The 23,962-nt window shown below is 38.0% G+C and overlaps 2 protein-coding genes across 4 annotated transcripts in view; both read left to right on the top strand.

Annotated features, from left to right (window-relative positions):
• GRK4 (G protein-coupled receptor kinase 4) overlaps positions 1-6,158 on the top strand; it is a 43,421-nt gene extending 37,263 nt beyond the window's left edge. The window contains exons 16-17 of one of the 2 annotated variants that reach the window (XR_010884470.1): positions 1,535-2,561; positions 3,051-6,158. Coding sequence is in view for 1 of the 2 variants with exons in the window: in XM_067298278.1 (XP_067154379.1) it covers positions 1,535-1,588 (54 nt within the window). In the remaining variant the exon portion in view is untranslated. Of the gene's footprint in view, positions 1-1,534 lie in introns of both variants that reach the window. The other variant, XM_067298278.1, reaches the window with a different exon arrangement.
• A 2,710-nt stretch (positions 6,159-8,868) lies between these two features.
• The window catches only part of HTT (huntingtin), a 92,839-nt gene continuing 77,745 nt past the window's right edge, over positions 8,869-23,962 (top strand). For both annotated transcript variants that reach the window (XM_067298277.1, XM_013960012.2), the window contains exons 1-5: positions 8,869-8,969; positions 18,424-18,507; positions 18,979-19,099; positions 22,157-22,216; positions 23,656-23,735. In XM_067298277.1, the coding sequence (XP_067154378.1) occupies positions 8,869-8,969; positions 18,424-18,507; positions 18,979-19,099; positions 22,157-22,216; positions 23,656-23,735 (446 nt within the window). The remainder of the gene's footprint in view (positions 8,970-18,423; positions 18,508-18,978; positions 19,100-22,156; positions 22,217-23,655; positions 23,736-23,962) is intronic.

The following is a 23,962-nucleotide window of genomic DNA, read 5'->3' as shown; positions in this document are numbered from 1 at the left end:
TTTAACATTTTTAAAAGTTATTTTATGACAACAAAAACAAGTTGCTCTCTGAATACTGAAACTAATGCCATCTGGTTCATTATGGCTTTGTCTTACACTCCCTTTCAGAAGCTGTGGCAATTCCTATAATACCAGGAGTCTGTAGTCCATCTGCACATTCCCCTAGCCACTTTCTCCTTCCTCAGCATTCTGTCTTCCTTTTGTGTCACCTAGCTGTTATCTGGGGGCAAGTTAGCTGTGAACAGCTGAGCTGTAGATCTTTCCTCCCTGAAGATATTAATTTGGGTCTTGCTCCTTACCTATTTGCTGGCTTTTATGAAACTTCCGGGGAGGTGACTTCAAAGTTAATTAAGGTCCCTCTGTAGAAACTTGGCTGAGCCTGACTAACGAACTCAGAAGCGAGTGTGACTGGACCAGCGCAACTCATTGTGCTTCTTTCATTAGAAAGCTGGGCTGCCAGTGCATCATTCCAGGGTAAAAACTAAGCAAAGATATCCCCTAAATGAGTAAGTGTGAATGTTACGAAACAAATGTTAAAATATATTAGGAAGTTTAATGCCATCACCAAAACAACAGCATACTGTATGTTTACATAGTTTCTGATAACGCACAGCGTTTTCATACACGCATAGCATGTATTTCTTAATAAACATTTAGAGGTGTAAGAATTGAATCCAAAAAATTTTTTGCCATCTAAAAGGCATGAGAGGTAGTGTACTTGCTTGTAGATGATGAGAAACAGGCTATTTGTTAGGGTGGTTCTTTTTTTTTTCTAGTTGAAGATGTCATACTCAGTTCTGCTTGCTCAGTATGCCTGCACTTAGTGGAATTATCTTGAGATGCATGATTATATTCCAGTAAAGAACACTTCTGTAGAAATTACTTTTGCTTACAAGTAGAAATGTAATTATTTAAAATTGCTAGGAGCGTATCCTTAAGTAGCCACAACAGGGCCATGTATTAAAATTGCATGATGGTAATTTTTGTTATCAGTTGGTAATTCCTCCCTGTAAAATGTTATGTTGCTAATGGAATGTATAACAATACTGCCATTTTTAGTTTGCCTCTCTGAATTCACTTTTTCCCATTTATGGTAATGGAATTGTTAAATGTACTAATAATGTCACATAGCTACAGTTAAAAGTTGTGTCTTACTGTAGTCGCATCACACTGAATCATCAGGGTTTAGACCAATACTGTCCTGAGATACAGTTTTTTGTATCGAGAAAGAGCCCTTTAAAAATTTAATATGGCTGGAGAGCCTTCAGTTGCTTTTAAAATATTAAGATTGCAGTTAATTGCCCTATGAAGTCATTAAGAGAAGGTAAGAACCTAAGGTTAAATGGAGTTTTAAGGACTTGAGGTTTGGGTTGAGTTGTGGTTTGCTTTGATATTCCTAAAGCATTTAGTTGGTATGGATCAAACGGTGCTGGAAAGGAGCCAAAACCCCAAACCCTTCCCTGTGCCACAAAACACCTAGACCAATTAAAGTGCCAGTTCTGCAGCTAAATTGTCACTTTGTCTTCTCTTGCAGGTCTGTTTTAAATCTGATTGCAGTGATGATGAACAGGAGTCCTCCAGACTTTAAATCATTTTACTGTCATCAGAAAGGATGAGTGAACTTTGAATGTTTTATATCTCTGTAGTAAAGTGTATTATATATATTTTTATCTGAGTTCAAGGATTTTTGTACATTTGTACTTCATTTGTTTTAAGATGTATATTTTCACTAAAGCTTAACTGTACAAAAAGCAATGAGTGCCATTTGAGTGAATGTGTGTTTTTGTATGTATTTGTATCCTCCTTTTATTTTTTTTCCAGTGGAATGAATCTAGAAATACTTTAAAGGATTTTAAAGCACAGAGATAATAATTGTGGCATAAATGTAACTTGACTTTGTATGCTCCTGGTAAGACTCTTCATAAGCACTATTTCTTGTTTGTTAGGATCTTTATTTGCAGTGTTCTTAACAGCAGAATTGCTGTACTGATGAATTTCATAAATCTGCTATTATCTGGCAGCACAGCAGTGCTATTATCTAACATCTCTCCAACTGCTACGGGGGGAAAAAAGGAAAGGAATTCCGTGCACTGTGACCTGTTATTGTGAAATGCTCTTTATTGTTTATATCTGAGGACTGTCTTGAATCTGTACTTACTTATATATAGAATTCTGGACATTAAGCTTAATCTTGTAGCAGACTGTATTGCTCCATTCTTCTCTTACCTGCCCATCCACACATCTTCTCCATACAGTTTCTGGGGACCATGCAAGTAGACTCATGCCAATTTTATAAGTAACTATATTTTGAGTACTTTGCTGCTTTTTCTAAAAGCGTTTCTTTTACCTGTGAGGACTCCCTTTTATTTTTTTTTTCTGTAAACAAAACTGTTTACAACTTTGTGCTGTAGGAGGTTACAGTTTTATAATGGGTTAAAACCAGAAAGCATGGTCTCATTTTACTATTTACTACCTGCCTCTCTTTTTATTATGTTGTAATATCTCATGTTACAGAGTTGACAGTGATCACTGCCACTGAGGGAAGGACAAAGTAGTGTTAGGTATCAAATTAATTATGTAAATAATCTTTCCTTATAACCTTTAAAAAATTAAAAATTAACCTGCTTTTAATGATTGCTTAATGCAAATGTGGAGCTGATATTGATGGTTTTAGTTAAAATTACCCAATATTCATTGGTAAAAGACTGTTTCCAGTTGTTTGGAAGCTTGTCAGATTTCCAGTCTTCTGGGCTCGAAGTATGCCAAATATTTCCTCCTTTTTATTTTGTAAAACTTCAGGTAAAACTATTCAGCTGTGTATGAGAATAAATTTAGGGATCACCTTTCATTGATGTTAGAAATATCTGTCACTGTTCCATTAAGAGCCTCTTCTGTTTTAAAATTTTGTATTGGGGACTTTAGAAATACAGTGGAATGTTCATGGAGTTGGAGACATGACTTTTGTTTTATATTCTGTTCCATATTCCGAAGACTGTCTCCACTGAGCATTTTCTTTTCTTTTCCTTTTTTTTTTCCTTGCAAATCTCCAGGGCACCAACCAGACCGCATATGTATTATATGCACAGAACAACTGAATATCCCTCTACCTCAGTAGCTTCCTGCTTGTGATCCACACACCCATTGGGAGAAACTTAACTACTTCTGAGAAGCTCACAAGATGCAATAGATAGTCCAGCTTATTGTCAGGTTTTAATTCACAATATTGTCTCTTGTGTTTTAAAGGGCTGGAATTTGAAAAAAGTTGGAAAAAAAGCAATTTTACAGAATGCTACAAGGCCTGAGCTGGTATCTATCTGAAATTGCTCCTCTTGGCTACTGTGCTACAGGGATGAGGAAAGAGACTTTTCTTATGCTTTCAGTACATTTTCCTGATGTCGAAGGCAGCACAGAGGACAGGAAAATGACTACTGTAGAAAATACAAAGGGAGAAATAGGAAAGAGGAGGGTTTGAATAAATTACTGGATTACAGAGAGTCTGATGCAATAGTCAAATGATGGGAGACTTGACAGGGAAATATCTGAAGTAAGGATGTTGGCTGGAACCATTGTGTGTGAGACCATGAGCTGGCACAGTCTGACCTGACCATCTTTATTATGTACCACAATAATAGAAGGACTCTAAAAAGATTAGAAGGAGGCATAGAAAAGGAGCAGAAGTGGTTTTTTTTAAATACTTATCATTTGGAAAAGCAATCATGTTTTTCTGATTAGGTGATGTAATTTTGTAAGACCTTAGGTTTTCTGTGCTGAGACAAAGGTGATAGTACTAACACTAGACATATGAACTGACAGCCTGGATTTAATGCCTGCTTAGAGCAACTTGAAATTTGGCAAGAATACCATGGACGCAAGCTGAGTAATTTTTATGAAGAAAGTACAAGAATTATAAATTTGAATTTCCTTTATTTGTCAGTATTTATCATATTTTTCAAAACATTCTTTCCATATTGGAGGGGGGGAGGGATTTTAATTAAAAGATCAAATTAACACCCCCCCCAACCCCACCCCCATTTTGGAGTGTTGAAGTTTAACACTGTTTTTTCAGGGACCTGTGAAGAAGATGGACTAGATGAAAGAAAAGGGCAATTGCTCCTGAGAGGTTGCTCCTTAAATTATTTTTACCTCTGCTTCTTTCCACAAGGAACTTGGACCATGCAAGAAAGTTGTTTTGCTTTTTAATGAAGCTTTATTTAGGTTCCGTCCCCAAGTTTTTCCATGTTGTGATGTTATGGATAATATTATTGTTTGTTTGTTTTGTTTTTGAGTAACTACATGTTTGCAGGATCAGGACCTAAATTCTGTTTTTTCCAGTAGGTTTAAGCTGGCATTTTTCCACTATAAATTTGTCCCTTTTGTCTCCATTTGATGAGTATGACCTAACTCCTTGTACAATTTACTAACTTTATTACATACCTAGGGAGTAAATACATTAAATCTGTCACCACCAGTGCAGATGTCAAAGTATTACAATACTGTTGGTAAGAAAAGAAATATAACCACATAATAATGACTATATGGTATCTAATGTAAATTCCGTAGTGAATTAGAAAAGGCAAGAAGCTGGAAGGATCAACACAACTCTCCTTATACGGTACACAGAGATTAAAATGTTACGCTATTTAATCTAAGGCGAGTAATACTGGTTAAATATCTTTAGTAGAATATTAGCATCTTGGAGATGAACTTTGAAATTGGGGAATGGGGAAGAAAAGGGGAGAGCACTTGAAAGCAAAATATTGTGGTGTGATAAATTTAAAAATAACTTTGCTCTTGATTTTTTGGAGGATACATAACTGAGACAAAGAAGGGGGAAGGCAGCAGGTTATGTTTACTGATTATATAGCCTTTTATTTTCATGAAGCTGTAAAAAAGACAAAGTAAATTCTTGTCATGCAGTGTGACTTCATTATACCTCCATGAATTCAGATTCAAGATCCATGTCTTAAACACTTTAATAGCAATGTGACAATCCAACAGCCTGACTGCTTTGTTCTCCTGGTACAGGATAGGATAAAACTTATGGAATTCTGTGGAGTTACTTTTATGAGATCGATTATTCTTGTCTGTGGTTTGTGTTTCCAAGCATTTTTGTGTGTAAGTCTTAGCGTTTGCTTGTGCATACCTCATGAATCTATATAGTTAGCTCAAAATTCAGAAACTGTGAAACAACATAACAGTATCTTATTAGTTTACTTTTGAATGTTGTGACCAACAGAGTTAAATCTTCATGCCTCAGGGTTGTTTTCTTTCTATAAAAGCATAAACTTTTTTTGCAGAGGTAGCATTCCTAATAATGATGGCATCATGTTTCTGGATTATAACAACATCAAACCAGCCCCTGTTTAAAAAAAAAAAAAAAAAAGGCACTTAAATAATTACTGCACAATAGAAATAGAAAAGCTGTGGTATCTCAGTAACAAGGAGATAGCTATTGTCAAGCCTTAACTTTTAATAAAAAATGCCATGTCTTTTTTAATTACTCTTAAAACAATAGATCTGAAGGCAAAAATCAATTTTTAGAATGCGCTTCAATTATTTTTCAAACAATATAGATGGAAGGTGTTTCTCACCGTCATCTATAAAATCCAAAATATTGTTTACAAGTTACTGTAAATAAGTCAACAGAAATAGTATTATTTCAATGTGGTTTACTATTTAGTATTATAATAACTCAACATTTGGATTTATCACCTCTGTTTTAGTGTTGATTTCCAAAAAGTACTTCTCTCTAAGTACTCACAAATTGGAATTAATTTCAAACTTTAATGGCAAACATCTTCAAGCTAAATTTATGTGCTTCTTTTTGTATTTTGGTGTGTGTGTGTTTTTTTTTTTTTGAATGATCTGTGTTTGGTGTTAATGATGTCTCTTCTGCTGTATGTATGTCTTTATTAATTTTGTAATTGTCCATATGGTGTAACTTATTTAAGTTTTGCACATGACACATAGGTAATTTCTCATGTCTTACATCTGTCAAGAGCACCAGAATTCTTTCTGAGTATAACCATTTTGATGGCTAAATATGATGTGTTGCTTCCAGTATTTCCAAACCACTGAATTGTTCTCGTATGAGCTGTTTTCCTGGATGTTCTAGCATTTGTTATTCCTGAAATAAAAGCAAAACACTGCCGCCTGTCTACATCACATGTATTATTGTCTAACATGATTTATTCACCATGTCTCTCATGGCAACTGAGATAGATAATGGAAAAATTGTGATTTTTTTTTTTTTTAATTCACAATTTGTTGAGATAGAAAATGTGTTATTTTACATTGTAAGTTCTTTGCCAATGTAGGACTGTCAGATCCAGGAGACAGTACTCTAGCTCTGTTGTATTTGCTCAGTTGATACCTAAATTCTTGGTCTGATTTCTAGTTTTTGTATACTTTTCTGTGTGAAAATAGAGAATTATGGTGATTGTCTATTTTTCATCAATACATTTATTGTGCTGACACTATGAATGTGAATGCAACACTGATCAATAGTAGCTGTAGCTCTGCTTGTGATCAGTCTTATAGATACTGAATTGTCCATAATCAAAGGAAAGTACCCAGACTTCACTCTTTGGAGAGAATTTAAAGCTTGACATTAGTTGGACTTCTTTTTTTTTTTTGAATGCTTTTCAACAATAAGCTGCTTGTATATCTCAGTTTTCATAACTCTGTTCTTTTTATGTGATGGTTTTTGCTATAATTTTGTAACTTATGAATTGAAGGGCTAAGCACTCAATTGCTATACAAAACAGCATCTATTTAAGTGACTTTAATATAACTCTGCTATGGCATATTGCAAAATACCTGTGCATATATGTTCACCTACATGGGCCAGTAGTCTCATGAAGTCTATTGGACTATTTATCCTAGTGGTGCCAAGTACCTTCTTGTGTTTGTAGAACCACAGAAATGTAAAAATGCAGGGTCAAGAGTGACTTCAGGAGAAGCGTTTGTACTGAGATGGGGCCAAAAATATTCTTGACGTGCTCGTCTAACCTGTTCTTAAACACACTGAAGAAGTAGCCTGTTAAAACTATTTCACAAGCCTATGCTTGGGAAACCTTTCCACATTCATGATCTATATGGTCTTCCTTTTAGATGAGGTAAAAGCATGTTTCTTCTGTTTTCCTTCTGGAGGTGGAGACATTTATCATCATGCACTAAATTATATGTAACATCTTATGTATTGGCTGTTGCTCCATTGAGAGTGTGACTTTTTTTTCTTCTTCCTGGTAATGGTGACTTACAAAATTTCCTGCTCTCTAACCCTGCCTGCTTGTTCATGCCCCTTTGCCAGTTTTACACGTCTTTATTTCTGGTGGCCCACTTGTTCTGTGGGGCTGCTCTCTGAACAGGACCGGTGACACGATCCATGTTTTTGCCTGTGTCAGCCAATTTAAACTGGGAGAACCTCTTAATACCACACTTGCCAAAGGAAAAGCCCAATCCGAGATATCCCTGGGTGCTTTTCTTCCAGTTATCCCAACTCAGAGGTAACAACCCACAGGGCAGATCATGCCAAGACAGCCTGGGAAGACAAGAACAGAGAACAGTGCTGCTTTAGGGGCACGCGTTGCCTTAGCGTTTCTGCCTGTGAGTCAGCAGCCCTTAGGGGACTGGCACATATGTTGATCTAAAGCTTCAAAAAAACTGCGCAAAGCCTGACTTGATGGCTTGTTTAGTCTTTGATAAGAGCTTATGCTCTTTTTAATGTGCTTAAATTTATTTTGAGGTGTGGAGTGGTACATGAATTATTGTGCAGTGAATGCAACCTTCAGCTCTCATCTTTTTTCATGGTCTGGAGAAAACTCTGCAAGCTGTATCATAAGATAATTGGGAATCATATCTTACTCTATTTCTACCTTAAAGGTTCTCAATTTCAGTACATATATTTTGTCACACTTTTATGCTTTCAGTAATATAGCTACACAATTGACTTTGAAAAACATTTCAAATGGTGTAGCTTCTGTTATTAACATACTAATAAAACTGCCAGAAAAATGTTTTATGGAATATTTGGCAACAACGCTTTTTCTCGGTAAGGCTGTTTATGGCTTTTCCAGCTTTTTCGGGGCCGCGTGAGGCCGCGGCGGGGCGGGGCCCAGTACCTCAGGGCGGGGCCGCCTCCCCTCCCCCAGCAGGGGGCGCCGCGCTTCCCGCGCCGGCCGGGCTCGAGGGCCCGCGGACTGCAGCGCGGGGGGCGAGGCAACGGCCGAGCTCGAGGCCAGGGGGTGGGGCCGGCGGGGGCGCGTGAGCGCCATTGGTCTGCGTCGCGAGCTGGCGCTTGCCTGAGCCACTGTGCTGTGACCTTTGGGACGGGGCGGTGTTCTCTTTTTTCTGATTGGTTAATGATGTTGTCGCTCTCCTTGCTGCGCCGCCCCTCAGCTCGCCCGCGTGCCTGTGTGTGTACGTACGTTAGGGGGTGCGCACGTGACTCCAGGCTGGACGGCAGGGGATGTTGCGCATGCGCGCTGCGCTCTGTGTTGCCCGCAGTTGGAACCCGTCTGCGGAGCGGGCGGAGCAGCGCGGGAAGGGGGCGGGGCAGCGGCGCGGGGGATGACGGGACGGATTCAAGATGGCGGGGCGGCTGGGGAGTGCGTGCGGCCCCCTGCGGCGTCTCCCTCATTCATTGCGGCCGTGACGGGCGGCTCGGCGGGGCGACCGCCACCGGCGCGGCGTGAGGCGGCGGCGGCGCCGCCTCGGCTGGCTTGAGCGCTCCGGGCGAGCCGGGAGGAAGGCGGGGCAGAGTCGGGCCCGCGAGGAGGAAGGCGGGCGCCGCCGGGCGCTTGCGGGAGGGCGGTGGGGCGCGGCGGGCCGGTGCCGCCGGCGCGGGCGGAGCGGAGCGGAGCGGACATGGCCACCATGGAGAAGCTGATGAAGGCCTTCGAGTCGCTGCGGTCCTTCCAGCAGCAGCAGGGGCCGGCTGCCATCCCCGAGGAGCCGCTGCAGAGACCGTGAGTGACCGGCCCCGGGCGTTGGCAGGGCTCCCCTCACCCGCAGGCCCCTGAAACGCTTCGGTGGCATCCTCCCCTGCGGGAGAAGTCTCATGTCCTCCCCTGCTCCCGGGGGAGCCCAGCCCGCCCTGCCGGGCTGCTGCCACTCGGGACCTGCTGACAGCCTGAGCGACAGCTGGTAGCCGGGCACCCCCCCGGAGGAGTTACCCTCGGGGTGCTTCCTCTCCTTGGCAGGAGACTGTACCTGTGGATCTGACTAGGAGCGCTGCCTGCTTTTTGTTTACAAAGTTAAAGTAGGAGTAACTTTCTGGGTAAATGCATTTGAATATGTAGTAGCATGGACAGTGAAGAGGAGATACGGCAATGCTGTATCACTTTTGTAGGCTGTTTCTAGAAGGCAAAATGTTATTTTCGGCTAACACATTGCTGAAAAAATGACAAAAAAGGGGGAATGACTTAAAGTCTAAGCTCTGATAAACTTGGGGGTAGTTGAAGTGGATGTCTGTTTATGACAAACTTCATTTTAAGTCTTGTCCTTTGACTGACTTGCTGTGGTGAGACCTAGGAAGAAATAATTTAAATGTTTCTGATATTCTTTCACTTTCTTAAAACATTAGGGGCAAATGCGTTGAAGAGACATCTTTTTGCCTCCATGTGATGTTCTGGTCTCTGATCCTAGTGCTTTGTTGGAGGACAAGGGCAAGGAGCTGTTCAGTACCAGAGTGCTGCCCATTACATTAACTTTCTCTAGAAATAACTTTTATTGAACAGGTGAAGAGGCACTGAGATATTTACTGGATAAATACATGAGTCACACTATTGCTTTTGCTCCAGATATCAGTGAAACAGGAGAAGCAGAAGGGTTGAGGAGCAGGTAACTTCTAAATTGGCAGTTTCAGAGTGTTTTGGCAGACGGTGATAAGCAGTAGAGCTGGGCTCTTAGCCACCTGCTCCCACAGTACACTCCGATATGTTTGCCAACTAAATTATCACGGTTCATACTGTTTGGAGAGTGTTGTCTCAAACAATCTCAATGCATTTTCACACTTTCAGAGTATAATGGATGAAAAAGTTGGCTCATCTCTCCTTCATGAGCCAATTCTTTTTAGATGTCTTGGTGTTTTGCAGGGACTTGTTGGTCTGTTTTGTGCATTTTTTTGTGCTAGTACTTCGTGTGACATGGTGGGTAGGTGGACATCTACTTCCAATATCTCTTATACGGAGTGGAGAAAAAAATCTATCTAAAAAGTTATTGATAAGATCATGTTCTTTAAAAAGAAAGGCCTGTTAATTATTTGTGATGCTTGCTGAGGGACGTAATGCTTCTGGTTTGAGGGTCTGAATTTAGGCCTGCTATACTCAAACTATTAAAAAGCAAGGTTTGTAATTGTTCTTGTTGACTTTGCTTTGTGTTTAAAAATAGGCTGTATGTTTTCAGAAAGCTGATAGTGTTGCATACCTCCAGGAGCTATACAAGTTCAGTAACAGCACTGAGCCTCACAAAAGCCTGTGACAGGATCTTGTGGCAGTTTTTGCTGAAGAAGTTTCCCAAACTTCTTGTTAAATACCAGGTGACATCCTATCACACTTCTGTCTGGTTTTTTAGTAATGGACTTGAAAGGAAAAATGCCAGTGTGTTTTCCTTGCATCTTTGGTAGAGGTAGTCCTCTTAATTGCTGTTGTGTACAAGTTGCACTTAAATCTTTTGTTGTCCTTTATGGTAACTTCCTATCTTTTATCCATGTACTGCTGTAAAAAGGGATGCCGCTCTACCAGTCAGTAACAAGAGAACAAATGAATTGGTGAATGTCGCAGGAAAAGCGCCAGTAGTTTGCTCTTCAGTTGTTTCATTAAATGTCTGTTTAACACTATCTGTTAGATCAGAGTTGTCCTGTTACCTAAATTAGATGAGTGACAGGCTGTCATTCCTTCAGTTACAGAGTTATCTCATTATTACAGATCTTGTTAGACAGTATTACTATGCGGTACAAGTAAGTGGATGGAGATTTTTTTGGTAAAATGATTATAGTTAAAAAGATGTCTAGGAAGCACGAGCTTGAAATCTTACATTTTCAAGTGCTTAAGAAGCTCCAATTAAAAAGATACAAGCAACAAGAGGATGGAAATAGCTTGCAGGAATGTAAACTTGAGGACAGTGTATTGTTAAATAGTAAATATTTCAATGAAAATCCATGTGAGAGAGAAGTTTGGAATGTATACCCTCTTTTGCAGTAGCTATGTTTTTCTGCTACCATGAAAGTAAGACTTGCTGCTGATCTCTACTCTTTTTCTTATTTCAAAATAAGTTACTTTAAACTTTGACAACATAATATTGCCCCTACAAGATTAAAACAAACAAACAAACTTCCTATTAGAACAGGCAAAAACTGCTTTTTAAAAATATTTCTGGTAAGAACTGAGCACTCTACTTCTGGTTAGTGAATGAGTCCTGCTAAGGGCTGTTTGTCTGATGCTATGAAATGTTTTAAGACCAAACAGAGAAACTGGAGTATAGTAAGACATAATTATTTGCACAAATGTGTTAGTGTTGAAAGTTGTTTTTTGTTTTTTGTTTTTTTTATTGCTGTTTTATTCTTGTAAGATAAATGACTTTTGTTATCTTGATAAAATGAATAGCCTAGCTTTATTATTAAAATATTGATTGAATTCAAGCTTTTACCAGGGAGGTAAGAGCTTTTTCTATTTTGAGAGGTTTTAATCTGCAGAAGAATATGTGGTACACTTCTATGCATTATAGACACAAGTCAATTTCTGGCCTCCTCTCTAGTTCCTCTTGCTCTTCTCTATGAAAACGGGTTGAGCTCTGTGTCATTATGTTGCTTCTACACACTTCTGCTGAGGCGCCTTATTTTCTCCCATATCTACTTTTTACTTATTTCAGACCCTTAAATTTTTTTGGGGGGGAAGGGGGTGTTGGCTTTTTGAATACAAAGTTTCCACTAACTTAAATTTTGATTAATTTGATTAAAAAAAAAATCAGAGTTTAATCAGTGAAACTGAAAAGCAGATGAACTGTTAGACCACATCTTATTTTCTACACTGTATTCATTTTTACAACTTGTCAGTGAGAGGAGCAGAATGACTTGCTAATGTTTCTTCTGGAAGAGTATCCCACTTTGATTTGATTGTTCCAAAGGTAAAGAATTCACCTTTTCTCTTGTCAAATTGATCTAATAGTTAATTACTGTAATTATTCTAAACTATATTCTATTTTCCATTTGTTTTTGTTTTTGTTTTTGTTTTTTTGGACATTTGGTTCTAACCATTACCTTTGCAGCAAAAGATTGTGCAAGAACCAAAGAACTCTCCAATACTAGGTATTTTTCTGTGCTCAGACAATTTTTCTAGGGTTTTTTGGTTGACTGCAGCCATGGTCATAGATTGGTTTTATTGGTGCTGTGTATATTGTTATCATCAGTTTCCTGCTTCTTGTTACTCCGCTGTTTAATCGAGGGCCAGGTGAACATGGATAATTCCCATTGAGTTTCTTGTCAATGGTGATTCCTAGACAGTTTTTGGAGCTACTGTTTCTAGGGTATGGTCTTCTAGTCTATCTGGCTGACTGTTGTTGAATGTACTCACTTTTTTTGAAGTGTCGCTCATGTTGGGGCTTTATTGTATTTCATTTATTTCTTGACCAACTCATATTTTTGTTCTTTATTTATAGAATCTTCTTTGAGTTTTCCCATTACTTTGCTCAAGATTGATGTCAAACTGTTTGGCTTGACTCTTTTTCTTAATGCTGTGTCAGCATTAGTGCTTTTTCAGTCTTTTTAAACTTTCTTAATTCCAAGGCTTAGTAAAAATCAACACCAGTGAGTTGGAACTCTTATTAACCAGCTATTCTAGGACTTGGAGTGCAAAATTCTCTGGACTTGCTGGTTTTCCTATATTGCTTGTTAATCTTCTTGGCTAGAGACTGTCTGTAGAAGCCAGAAGAAGATTAAACTCCTCTGCCTGTGAGATGAGGCTCTCCTGTAGCTACCTGCTACCTCTAATATCATCTGCCTTCTGTTGTCCATGGAGCTGGAATGAGCAGCTTGCTGTTTCAGCTCTTTTCTAAGAAACATGTGATGGTGTTGCTGCTCCTCCCCCCCCCCCCCCCAAGTATGGTCATCAGCAGTTGTTTGCGTGAGGACTTTGTAATACTTCTGAATAGTGCCTTTTTTTTTTTTTTTAATCATGAGTTCTGTCTCAAGATACACAAAATACTGTTCTGTTACCCTCCCCTCTCTACCGACACAGAAAATCTGCCTGCACCTGGTACATATTAGGTGTTTGTGTCTTCGGCCTTTTCTTTCTTTCCTTCAAAAGCTGTTTTCTTGGAAGCTGACTTAGGAAATGGCAGATGAAAGATTCAGTACTGCCAGCTCAGTTCAATGCTTTTTCTTCTTCCCTTTGGCTGATAGTGACTGGTTAGTTTTCACCTCTAGTTTCTATTCTTTCAGTTTAAGTGGTGACCTGTGCACTATATGCATTCCTCCTTCGTTTTCACGTTAAAAACAAAAAATACAGCCTGAATACAGAAAGCTTGAGTTAGTCATTTCAGACATAAATTCAGTGTTAGATGAGCTGTTTGTTTGCAGAAATCTTCATAAGAGATTGATCTGTACTAGTATGGGTAGTATTGCATACTACTGCTTGCCTTGTTCAGGGCTATATTATATTTAAAGAACTTTATTCTGAAAGCAGTCTTGTTCAGCAATTTTAGTGTGTTTTGCATCTGAAATAATGAGCTCACAGGCAAGTTCAAATGTGCCTGGAATCGATATATTCTATTCTTGGATTGAATATATATTGAAAATGGTGCTAGAAACAGATGTGGACAATGCAAGATTAAATTTTTGTAAAACTTGAAGTGATTTATTGGTTTTTCTTAAGTATCATTGATGTGAACAGGCACCTAAGTTGCAAAATCACTTAGTTGTTTTAGAAAATATTTACTGTTTTGTTAGAGGTGATCTGAAAGTGCTGTTAAAGGTTTTTTGGTGCTTTTTCAAGACCTAATAGTCATTGTATATTTTTATAGTATAAAAGTCATTGAGAGAAAGTCATTGTATATTTTTATCAAATTCAGGTTGGTTACTCATATTCTGCCAGTTGCTTATTTTTGGGTATGACTTTCTCATCTTCTATCTTCAACAGCTTTTTGTTTATTGATTGTTAAACTCCTGTTTAATGGTGTTTAAATGCCTTTCTAGTTAAGGAAATTTGACATTTAAATTTACTTACAAGATTTTCCAGGTTATTTGAAGATGAAAGGTGATTTTAAATTACAATTAGAATTTTTGTCAAACATCAGCCAAAAGGAATTATTTTCATTATTTTTCCTTCTGTGCTTTGTGTGTGGGGGCAGAGGAGAAAGGAAAACACAGTCCAAAGAAGAGATCCTCTTTAAGGAGGAACACTGAAGCTGATGTAAACAAAATGCTGTCCAATGTGTAATGGAAAAATATTTGTATTCCAGACTATTATTTAAACTTTTAAAAGGGAAAATATTTCTGGAGTGAGATGAGAGGATTCCTGGGAGAGAATCTGAAATGCTCATAGTGAACACTTTCAAACCCCTGCCTTTGGATCTGATGGAAGAAAGATGACCAGGGTACTTAAAAGGCATAACTTATTTCAGAAACTGTAATATTATTAGAGCATTATGTTGAAGCTGTTTGAATTTTTACAGTTTAAGTCCTCAAAGTCTAACAGAGTATTTTGTGTTACCTCATTTTAAAGTATTTACTGGTTAATTACTGTTGGTCCTCAATGTTGTGTTAACTATGTTAATGTTACTGCTCAAGGCTGTTTTGTTCATTTTCCAACTTCTCATTTCAAAACACATTTTTGCTACTTTAGATCTGTAAGATGGAAAATAAAACTAAATGTTAAAAATACAAATGATTTAATTTTCACTTGAGAACAAAAAGGAAGATTCTCTGTCCTCTTTGTTAGGATACAAACACAGCACAGGTACTCTTGGGTGTGTAGTTCAGCTCCAGTATTGTTACTGGTTAATTATTTAAAACATCATCTGCTTTCTTTCAAGTGATTCTGTGTCAATAAAGTTAAGAGTAGGTGACACTGTTTATAATGAAATAAAACTTAGCTGTGGTAGTTGCAAGCCTATCTCATTCATTTTCTTCCTTTCCTTTTTTGAAAGGCTTGGGAGTAGAGAAGGGAAGAAACTTCTAATTCTTCACTTGGATATAAAGGCTTATAGGAGTTTATATCATGATAAAATGAATGATTAAAAGTTTTGCAAATTATAAACTTTACATATTGTGCTCTGCAATGCTTTTAGATTTACAGTCTTACTAGAGGAAGAAAACTCGTGCTGCGCTTTTTTTTTTTTAATTTTACTGGATGTTAGACTAACTTTTTGAGTGGTCACTTAAAAGTTTTAACAGCTTTAGTAGTAGTTGATGTCTTTTGGGGTAGATTAAAAATCATGTGTTCTGTTACCAAGGGAAATGTGGTGTCTAAATGCAGTATTATGCAAACTTCATTGTAAGTTTGCTAACTTGTTAGCATTTTATTAAATATTTGAAGCATCAGGCTATGCCTTAAATTCATTTTCATAGAACATTTGATAATAACCAGCAAGGGCTTGAACATGCTGGTTCACTCAGATTGAGAATGCATCTTGAGGAAGAGCATAGCCATCATTTGAGGCTATTGTAAGTTGAATTTCTCTTTTTGATCTGCTTATTTCAGCAGTAGCATCTTGTGCTATATTTTAGTTTTCCTAAGGCCATGAATGGGACATGTGGCTTGTTTGACAGCTGACTTTTATAAATCTGAAATTGGATTTTTTTTTTTCTGTGCACCTGACTTCTTTTAAAAATACATTCTTATCCATAAAGCTTCTTTCTCTTTGTGGGTCTTCTAGACAAGTGTTCCTTTATCTGCTAATCAAAAGGGTCACCTCAAGTTGGGAAGGTAGGAGAGTCAAGTGCTGTTTTCCTCACTGTTGTCACAATGTTCTCCATTATTGATTTGTTTTTTGTTTTTTTTTAATAATTCTCGATGTTTTTCCCTGATTGTGTGCATGGAAGTGTCTTAACTTGAGGGGCTGGGGCTGGGATAGGAAGTATTTGTTTTGTAGGCCATATGTTGCTATCCTTTGGAGTGACAGTGACCTGGGCTGCTGCATTTTTAATATTATTCTTTAGCTAAGGGGTTAAGAAAATGCATCTTCTGATGTGTCATTGGTGGTGTTGGATCAGACTGAAGAGTTAGTCCCAAACCTCTGTGGTTGTGCTCCCTGCCTCAGTTGGGCTCATGAGCCCAAATCACAGTCCAGATCTTTCTGTGAGGCTTGCAGCACTGCGTTTGGTCACGACCACATAGTTGAGAAACTGTTTTCCTGGAACTTCTCAATTGCTCTCAACCCACTGCAGCTTTGCAGTATGTTGTTTAATAGCATGAAACTACCACTGTCTCAGTAGCCTTGAGTGGAGAACCTCTATGTCAGCTACCATAAGGGGCTCCTTTAAGGAGTGTTCTATATTGATGGGCCTTTGAGAAAGGGCTTTGTGGTTAATAGGGTTATGTTACCCCCTTCTATTCAATCGTAGTGCCTTTTGCACATTCAAGGGTGAGAAATACATGTTTTGTCCTTGCATTCTGGGAAAAACTGTGTCCTTTCTTCCACTGGTTTAGACTAGGATTAGAATTTTGAATGCTGCTATGGGTATTATTCTGGATAACCTTTTACCTCTTGGGAGGAATATACTGTGTGCTGCCTTCCCCCCGTTCTCAGGTTTTTCATTTTCAGCATTGTAGACACCTACCTGGGAATATTTTATGACCATCTTGATGAACATCAGTATTAGAACAGGATTATGAGAAGGTGTCCTTAAAATAAAGTGGGAAAGGGAGCTCCATTTCATCTACAGTGTCCCATACAGTTATAAGGATGCAAGGGAAGAGGATTCTAGTCAGTGTGATCTGACAGATCTGCTAATCTCAGGGAAAAATGGGTAAGGTGCTGATGGCAAACTCTGGATGACTTGTCCAGTATGAGTTAGAGTTGGAGAGATTCTAGAGATGTCCGTATTAAATTTGTTACTTAAATGACATCATGGATGTCTGGACTTACATTCTCATGGTATCTTAGATGCTTATGATAGTATGTTGTTTAGTTTGTATTGTGTTGCTGATGCTAAACTAATGAGATAACCCTGTGACAGTGATCATCTAACTCGGTTAGCGTTAATGAAGTGCCTGCAAGTCAAGGTGTTAGACTGCAGACCTTCAGATAACACTTGCCTTGCTCCTATATCAAACCTTGAACTGAAAACTCTTCAGGGTCTGCTGAGTTCTGGAGCAGCAATCCCAAACTATGTTTTATGGAGTATCTGGGAGAGCTCTCTGGTCGCACTGTACTGCAGATAGCATTACAATGCTGTCGAATAGAAAAACAGCCATGTTATGTTAATACCCATAATTGTCCCATCTGTAATTTTAATACTCTTCATTTTCTTGGGGGGGAAGAAGCCAAAGTTTAAGTCATTCTGTCAATCCAACATGCATTTGTGCTTGAAGGAGAGCAGTTTTGCACTTTTTTTTCCAACAGCTGCTTCACTGCCCTTTTCTCGCTCTCTCATTCTCTCCCCCCCACCCCGGAGTTAAGAGTTCAGGGTTCTGACAGTAGTGAAGCAAGTAGATACCTGGCTGGTCTACTATTAAATCCTCTTAAGACTGTCTTTGTAACCATTCTGACCCTTGTGAATGTTCTTCTTTTTGCTTTTAACCTTGTTTGCTGCAAGTTGTCTAAGCTTGGCCTTGCCTGGACTATGTGAGTGTTACCTTAGGGGCATGATTCTTGACATGCATAGACTGTGCTAGAGCTGCCTTTTTTTTTTTTTTTTTTTTTTTAGTATAAGACCATTTGGGGGGAATGTGATGTATGGTAGGATTACCTCAACATCCTTTCCAATGCAGATAGAGAATTGTTGATTTCTCATCAGTGCAAAAAAAGGCTAAGGTGAAACTACATGTGAGGAAGGTCTTTTAAAAGTGGTATTCTTGAGTCTTCAATGCTTGTTCCCATTGCTTCCTTTCTCCAGCCTTTTTATCAGTGTCTTTATTTCAGCTTCTCTCTGTCTGTCTTTTTTCTCCCTTCCCCTCTACTCCTCTTCATTCTTCAGTTTTCTGTTTCCCAAATATTTTCCCATTTATGGAATTAATATGGTATTTCTTCTTAAATGGCTCATTCTTTTTCTAAATTTATACCCTTCCCTTTGCTTGTGTGCCTGTGTACCCTGATGTGCATCCTAGAGTCTAGGGATAGTTGATAAACAGTTGTTAATATAATAGCTGGAAGAGTGCATCTTTTTCTTGTATAATCATTAGACTCTACTCTGGCAAGTGTATTTAAATAGTTACCACTCACTTTTGAAATCTTATCTCAGATAACACTGTGTTCTTCTTTTAGAAAGAAAGAACTTTCAACTACCAAGAAAGATCGAGTGAATCACTGCCTGACAATATGTGAAAACATAGTTGCTCAGTCTTTGAGGTAAGACAATGTTCGTCTGTAACTCACCGTGTTAATACAAATAGCTGTTTTGGAGTATTAGCTATTCGGAAGCTTCCTGATCATTGCTGATTTTATGTTGGCAAGCTTGTGTTGAAAACTCAAAGTGTGTGTGTGTGTTTTTTTTTTTTTTTTTTTTTTAAATCAACCCAAAGTCTAAGAAGTAATTTTCTTTAAGCATCAGTAGAGTAGGCATTGCCCTTCTACCTCAGTGAAACTGAGATACAGAGGTCAAATAGCTTGCCAGGTTACGTAAGGAAGTTGGAGAGGGCAAATGATCTAGATCTCCCCACTCCTGTTGCAATGCCTTCTTATCCATTAGACCTTTTCTCCTTTTTTATAATTTTGTACAGTATATGTGTGATTGGATTATGAACCCTCCCTCCCCCCAAATAACGCTGATGTTTGCTTTTCATACCATGCGCTCTAATATTCTAATGCTTGTTTCTTTAGGAACTCTCCAGAATTTCAGAAACTACTGGGGATTGCTATGGAACTCTTTCTCCTCTGCAGTGAGGACGCAGAATCTGATGTCCGTATGGTTGCTGATGAATGCCTTAATAAAGTTATTAAAGTAAGAACTTTATTGTGTTACCAGGTTTGACCTCTTCTGGATGTAGTGTCCTGTACAAAGTCAAACTTGATGTTCTTTTCATTGCTTTTCTTATTCTTGATAATTTCTCTTAATGTGTTTGAGAGGTCAAGTAAGCCTGTTCAGGGAATTCTGTATGTCTTCTAAGGAGAGGTTTTTATGTGCAGAGGAGGCATCTAATTTAATTGGATCAAGATTTTAACTTCTCTTCTGTACTTTGATGTTCTAATCTATTTTTTTTCTTCAGTCAGTTATTAACTTCGTGGAGAAGCATTGCTGATTATGTAGTGTTATCTTATAATGGGAGGGAGTGAGGAAGTGGGAATATCTTTTGCTTTTTTGTTTTGCTCTATTGCCCTACTTTTGTTTTTATTCATTCTGATTTAAATATTTTTCCACTTATAGGAAAAATTTAGCACTCTATGAAATGTGTACACCATTATGTAACTTAACTTGTTTTTCATGATACTCTGAAACAGACTTAAAGAATGCTAACTTACTTCAATTTTCCTTCTTTCCACCAAACTCCTCTGTAGGCTTGATGTGAAGTTAACCACTTTGGTTACCTAAAACTTCAGTTACATAAAACCACAAAGTTAGTTAGTCCACTAAACTATTTAATAATTGTTGCTGCTTTCTGGCATGTTTCCATGTAAGCTAGAGAACTTTAACTTTTTTCAGATCTTGATATAGTAGTTTGTTTTGTTTTAGAGATTAAGAGGATTTTAAATGACAGCCTTTTTTCAGTCACTGTTTGGTCACAGCTATGAAATTGTGGTTGTGATATTCCAACCACAGGCATATATTAGTCATTGACTGTAATCAAAGCTGGTCGTAATTTGTATTCTGTTTCTATGTTTTATGCTGTGTGGAAGCAACTTAGTCTTTAACCAAGACACTGCCTGGTGTATAAATCCTGAAGCAAAAAGACGCATAGTTTTATTTTTGATCACGCAAGTAACATGCTTGTGACAAATGGAACAGAGAGGTCAGGCCCCTAAACTTGCATATAAGTCAGCATTCAGTTTTTTTAATAACTCAGATATTTTAGAGGGGGAAATAGCTTTATTGGACTAATTCTGTTGTTAGAAAGATGCTTTATATTTTCTCTCTTTAGATATAAGAATATAGAAATAAGCTTTACCTGTATAACTGCGTGTCTGTCTGGAGATTATGCTGGTTAGTGGAATTAAAGCACTAATGCTTTTGTATGAACAAGGCTATAAACTGAAGCAACAGCATTTAGATAAACCTCTGTAGGTCATCTTTAAATATCGTTACTCTTGCCTGTCAGAACTTCATAGACAGCATAACTGGCTCAAAGTGTAAATATCTCTAGTGATACTTTTATTTAAAAGAAAAAAAAATCAAATTCAATGTCATCAGATGTTTGTAGGTGAGGTGTTATGTTAAATTGTTTCTGAAGCTGACCTACAAACTTATAGTGCTGTGTCTGTGCTAGTGATACTGCGGGGAGTGTTAGCACCAATGGTAGTATGGGTAGTCTCGTTTTTTCTGGTTGGGATGAATTTTTAGATTCAAGTCTGATTAAAAACAATACAGGTTTACATTTGTAAAAAGAGTTGCCGTGGTTGAGTGTGATGTAAGGACAACTTATCCTTGAAGCCAAGTTGCAGCTGGTGCTTTTCTGGGTTGCTTGATGTCCTTACATACAGCACCAGTGAATTTCCCATATAAATTAAGTTTTCATAAGGTAAGTGAGATTAATACCTATCTAGCATAGCCTAGGTACCCACTATTAATAGTTGTGGTGTGTACGACAGTGTAAGGTTGTAAGCAAGATAAGATTTTTATTTTTATTTTTTTCTGGATAAGGTGATATCTTTATATTAAACTGCCTGGTAAAATGGTGGAGAGGAAGTGAAGTTCTTGGGCATACAAGTTTAGGATAGGGCAATCATCCTCTGGAGGAGCCCAAGTTACTTCAGTGACTGTGCTTAAGCAGTTTTGGGCTCTAGATCAGCATATGCTGCATAAGATTTTGTTGTCATCATGGGTAATCCTATGAAGATGTGAACTTAATGGTTAATGTTCAAAAGGCAGATAGAAAATAGAAGTTTGCAGGCAAAATGATGTTATGCTACTGTATAAATCCATAGTGCATGCACTTGCACATTGCATGAAGTACTTATTCCACCTGGGGGACTGGTGGTGGAAATGTTTTATAGATAGTAGTATATGCTATGTAGGAAAAAAATGGAAAAGTAAGGTTAGTCTTATGTATAGAAAACATTTTGTAGGAAAGGATGATATATAGCATGACCATTTTCGTTTTTCTCTCCTCCTTTTGAAAGATGGAGGGAGAATGATCCAGTTGAACAGAAAATTATTACTTCTTGGTGCAAACTTTCATTTCATGTACCCTATTTCTTCATCAGGCTACAGGTTTACAGTTAACTAAAATGTATACTCTTTTGCACTGTGCTTTGTTCAGTTGTGGAACACAATACTTCTAGTGTCCACCACACTTGGTAGTAATAACTGGATGCGGAAAATAGAGTAACTCATAAAAGGTTTTTCAGAGGCTGATAAAGGTAATGGCACAAATACAGCCTCAATTCTTGAAATACCTGAACGGTAGGCCGCTAGAAGCTGGGAATGTATAGTATGGAATAACTCTCCTTTACTGCTTGTGAATAGTATTATTATGATTTAATATTTGTTTGAGTCTCTGGCCCTTGCCAGAAAGCATGTTAAGCTGGCTGTACCTGTAGTCCGATCTCATATGGCTGTTCCTAGGCAGACTGAATGGGTGCTGTAGTCAGTATTACCTGAAAATATCTATTAGATTTTGTGGAATTGTCTGCTTTTTCATTTTTGTCTTTGTGCAGAAAATAAAGGTGTCCCTTTTTAGTATTTGCCTTGTCCTGTATCTAACACTTTCCTTCTTATACGTCATGTATAAGGGACGGTTACATAGTTCCATACTTTTTTAAAGCTGTTTTGATACAAGTGTAACATTGTTACTTTACATGCATCTGTTCTGATACAGTATATTCTCAATGCATTTTATTGCAGGCTTTGATGGATTCAAATCTTCCTAGGTTACAATTAGAACTGTATAAAGAGATTAAAAAGGTGAGTTTTGCTTTCTTTCACATCCTTTTGAATATGACAATAAGTGTTTTAGTATATTGAAATGTGGCATTAGTATAAATAAATAGTGTATGTTTTTTAATGTCAAGGTCAAATTTTCACTTTGGAAAGATTTGTGACTGTTTAGTATATTACTCTATCCAATTCCTCACTATTGGCCCTCTTGTTAGATTTTACCACCCCTGAAAGCTTATCTGGCAGAAAATGCATGGGCATTTGGTGTGAATAGCACAGTTTTATTTTCCAGCAAGAAATCTTGGAGAATGGGGTTATATAACTCTTCCTGCTCACTCACAATGTCTCTGACAGAAATCCCTATTGCCTTGTCCTCCTTGCATGTTATGAGCAGATGCAGGAGGAGATGCTTGGCTGTTCAGGTGCCGTGTGCTTCTTGAATAGCTGCTGTTAGACTCATAGGGTAGGTGAAAGAGAGAGGTATTGGGTGTAACAGAAGCACACAGAAGACAGACATAACTGCATTTGGTTTGTGAATCGCTTTGGGAGCCATGTCAGAATCTGTTGTATGGCTCTGAGTTTGAAAAATGCACATTTTGTATTTCAGATGCAATTTTTTTTATTACTTACCATCCCTATGAGGCCATGAACCTTTGATATACTAGCTAAAAAAAAAAAAAAAAAGCAATTTTTAAACACCTGAGTTCTGTCCTCAGAGGTACTTGATTTGAGAAGTGTTTTGGTTAGGTTCAAACTAAGTTAGATATGTAATTTTCCCAGATAGGGAGATTAGAACAGTTGTGTTTCTGATTTGAGGCAGAATTTGTTTAGACCTAATATTGGAGGATATATTACAGCTCCTTAGTATTGTTGAAAATGTAGAAAATGTGGAAATTGGGGTAAGTTGTCAATACAGACAAATTGCTATTAAACTTCAGAATGCAAGCCATTATAAAGTGATATAGATAACTGCATGGAATCTTTTGGTGCTCTCAGGACCTGAAGATTATTTACATATCTCCGTTGCTATCAACTTTATGCTGTGTTTACATCTGTGCAAATGTTCCTGTGATTTGTCTTATGCTCTTGTATTGTCAGTCTTTTTTTTTTTTGGGGGGGGGGGGATACCACTTTCTCTGTGGTATTTTAAGTTGATTTCAGCAGAGTGGAGAGGTCAGACTCTTCCTTCTCTTGCTTGGTGTCCCTTGTTACCCCTTTGGGTCACTTAGAAAATTTGTGATAGCAACTAGAAAAATGAAGGCAGCCGTGGAGCTGACTTGACTTCCTTTTGACGAAATAAAATTTATGGGCTTACAGACACATTACGTTTTTATCTGTTTAAGTAAAAAAAAAATATATATATATATATATGTATATATAAATATATATATAATTTAAACAGATTATTTTTTAGAGAGTAAAAAACCTTTGCTTTCTGGAATGTAACAGTGTTATATTTTGTCTAGAATGGTGCTTCCCGAAGTCTACGTGCTGCGCTCTGGAGATTTGCTGAGCTTGCCCATCTAGTTCGGCCGCAGAAGTGCAGGTAAACTTACCTTAGTAACAAACTTCCTCGGATACATTTAGCAAAATTTAGATGTTAACAAAATGTTATTGTTCTCAAGCTTTGCGTAACCCTCCCAGAAGTCTTACTCATATCTCACTGTCCTCTCTGAAGTAGTTTTATTGGATTAGTTTTCTGTAGCAGAATTTTAGTTCTGCTGTGCTTGACTCTGGGGGAAGGGCAAAAAGAGCCTGTGAAGACCATGACTT

Source organism: Apteryx mantelli, chromosome 5 (assembly GCF_036417845.1).
Source record: "Apteryx mantelli isolate bAptMan1 chromosome 5, bAptMan1.hap1, whole genome shotgun sequence".
NCBI lineage: Eukaryota > Metazoa > Chordata > Aves > Apterygiformes > Apterygidae > Apteryx > Apteryx mantelli.
This window is presented reverse-complemented; position numbering and strand designations above follow the sequence as displayed.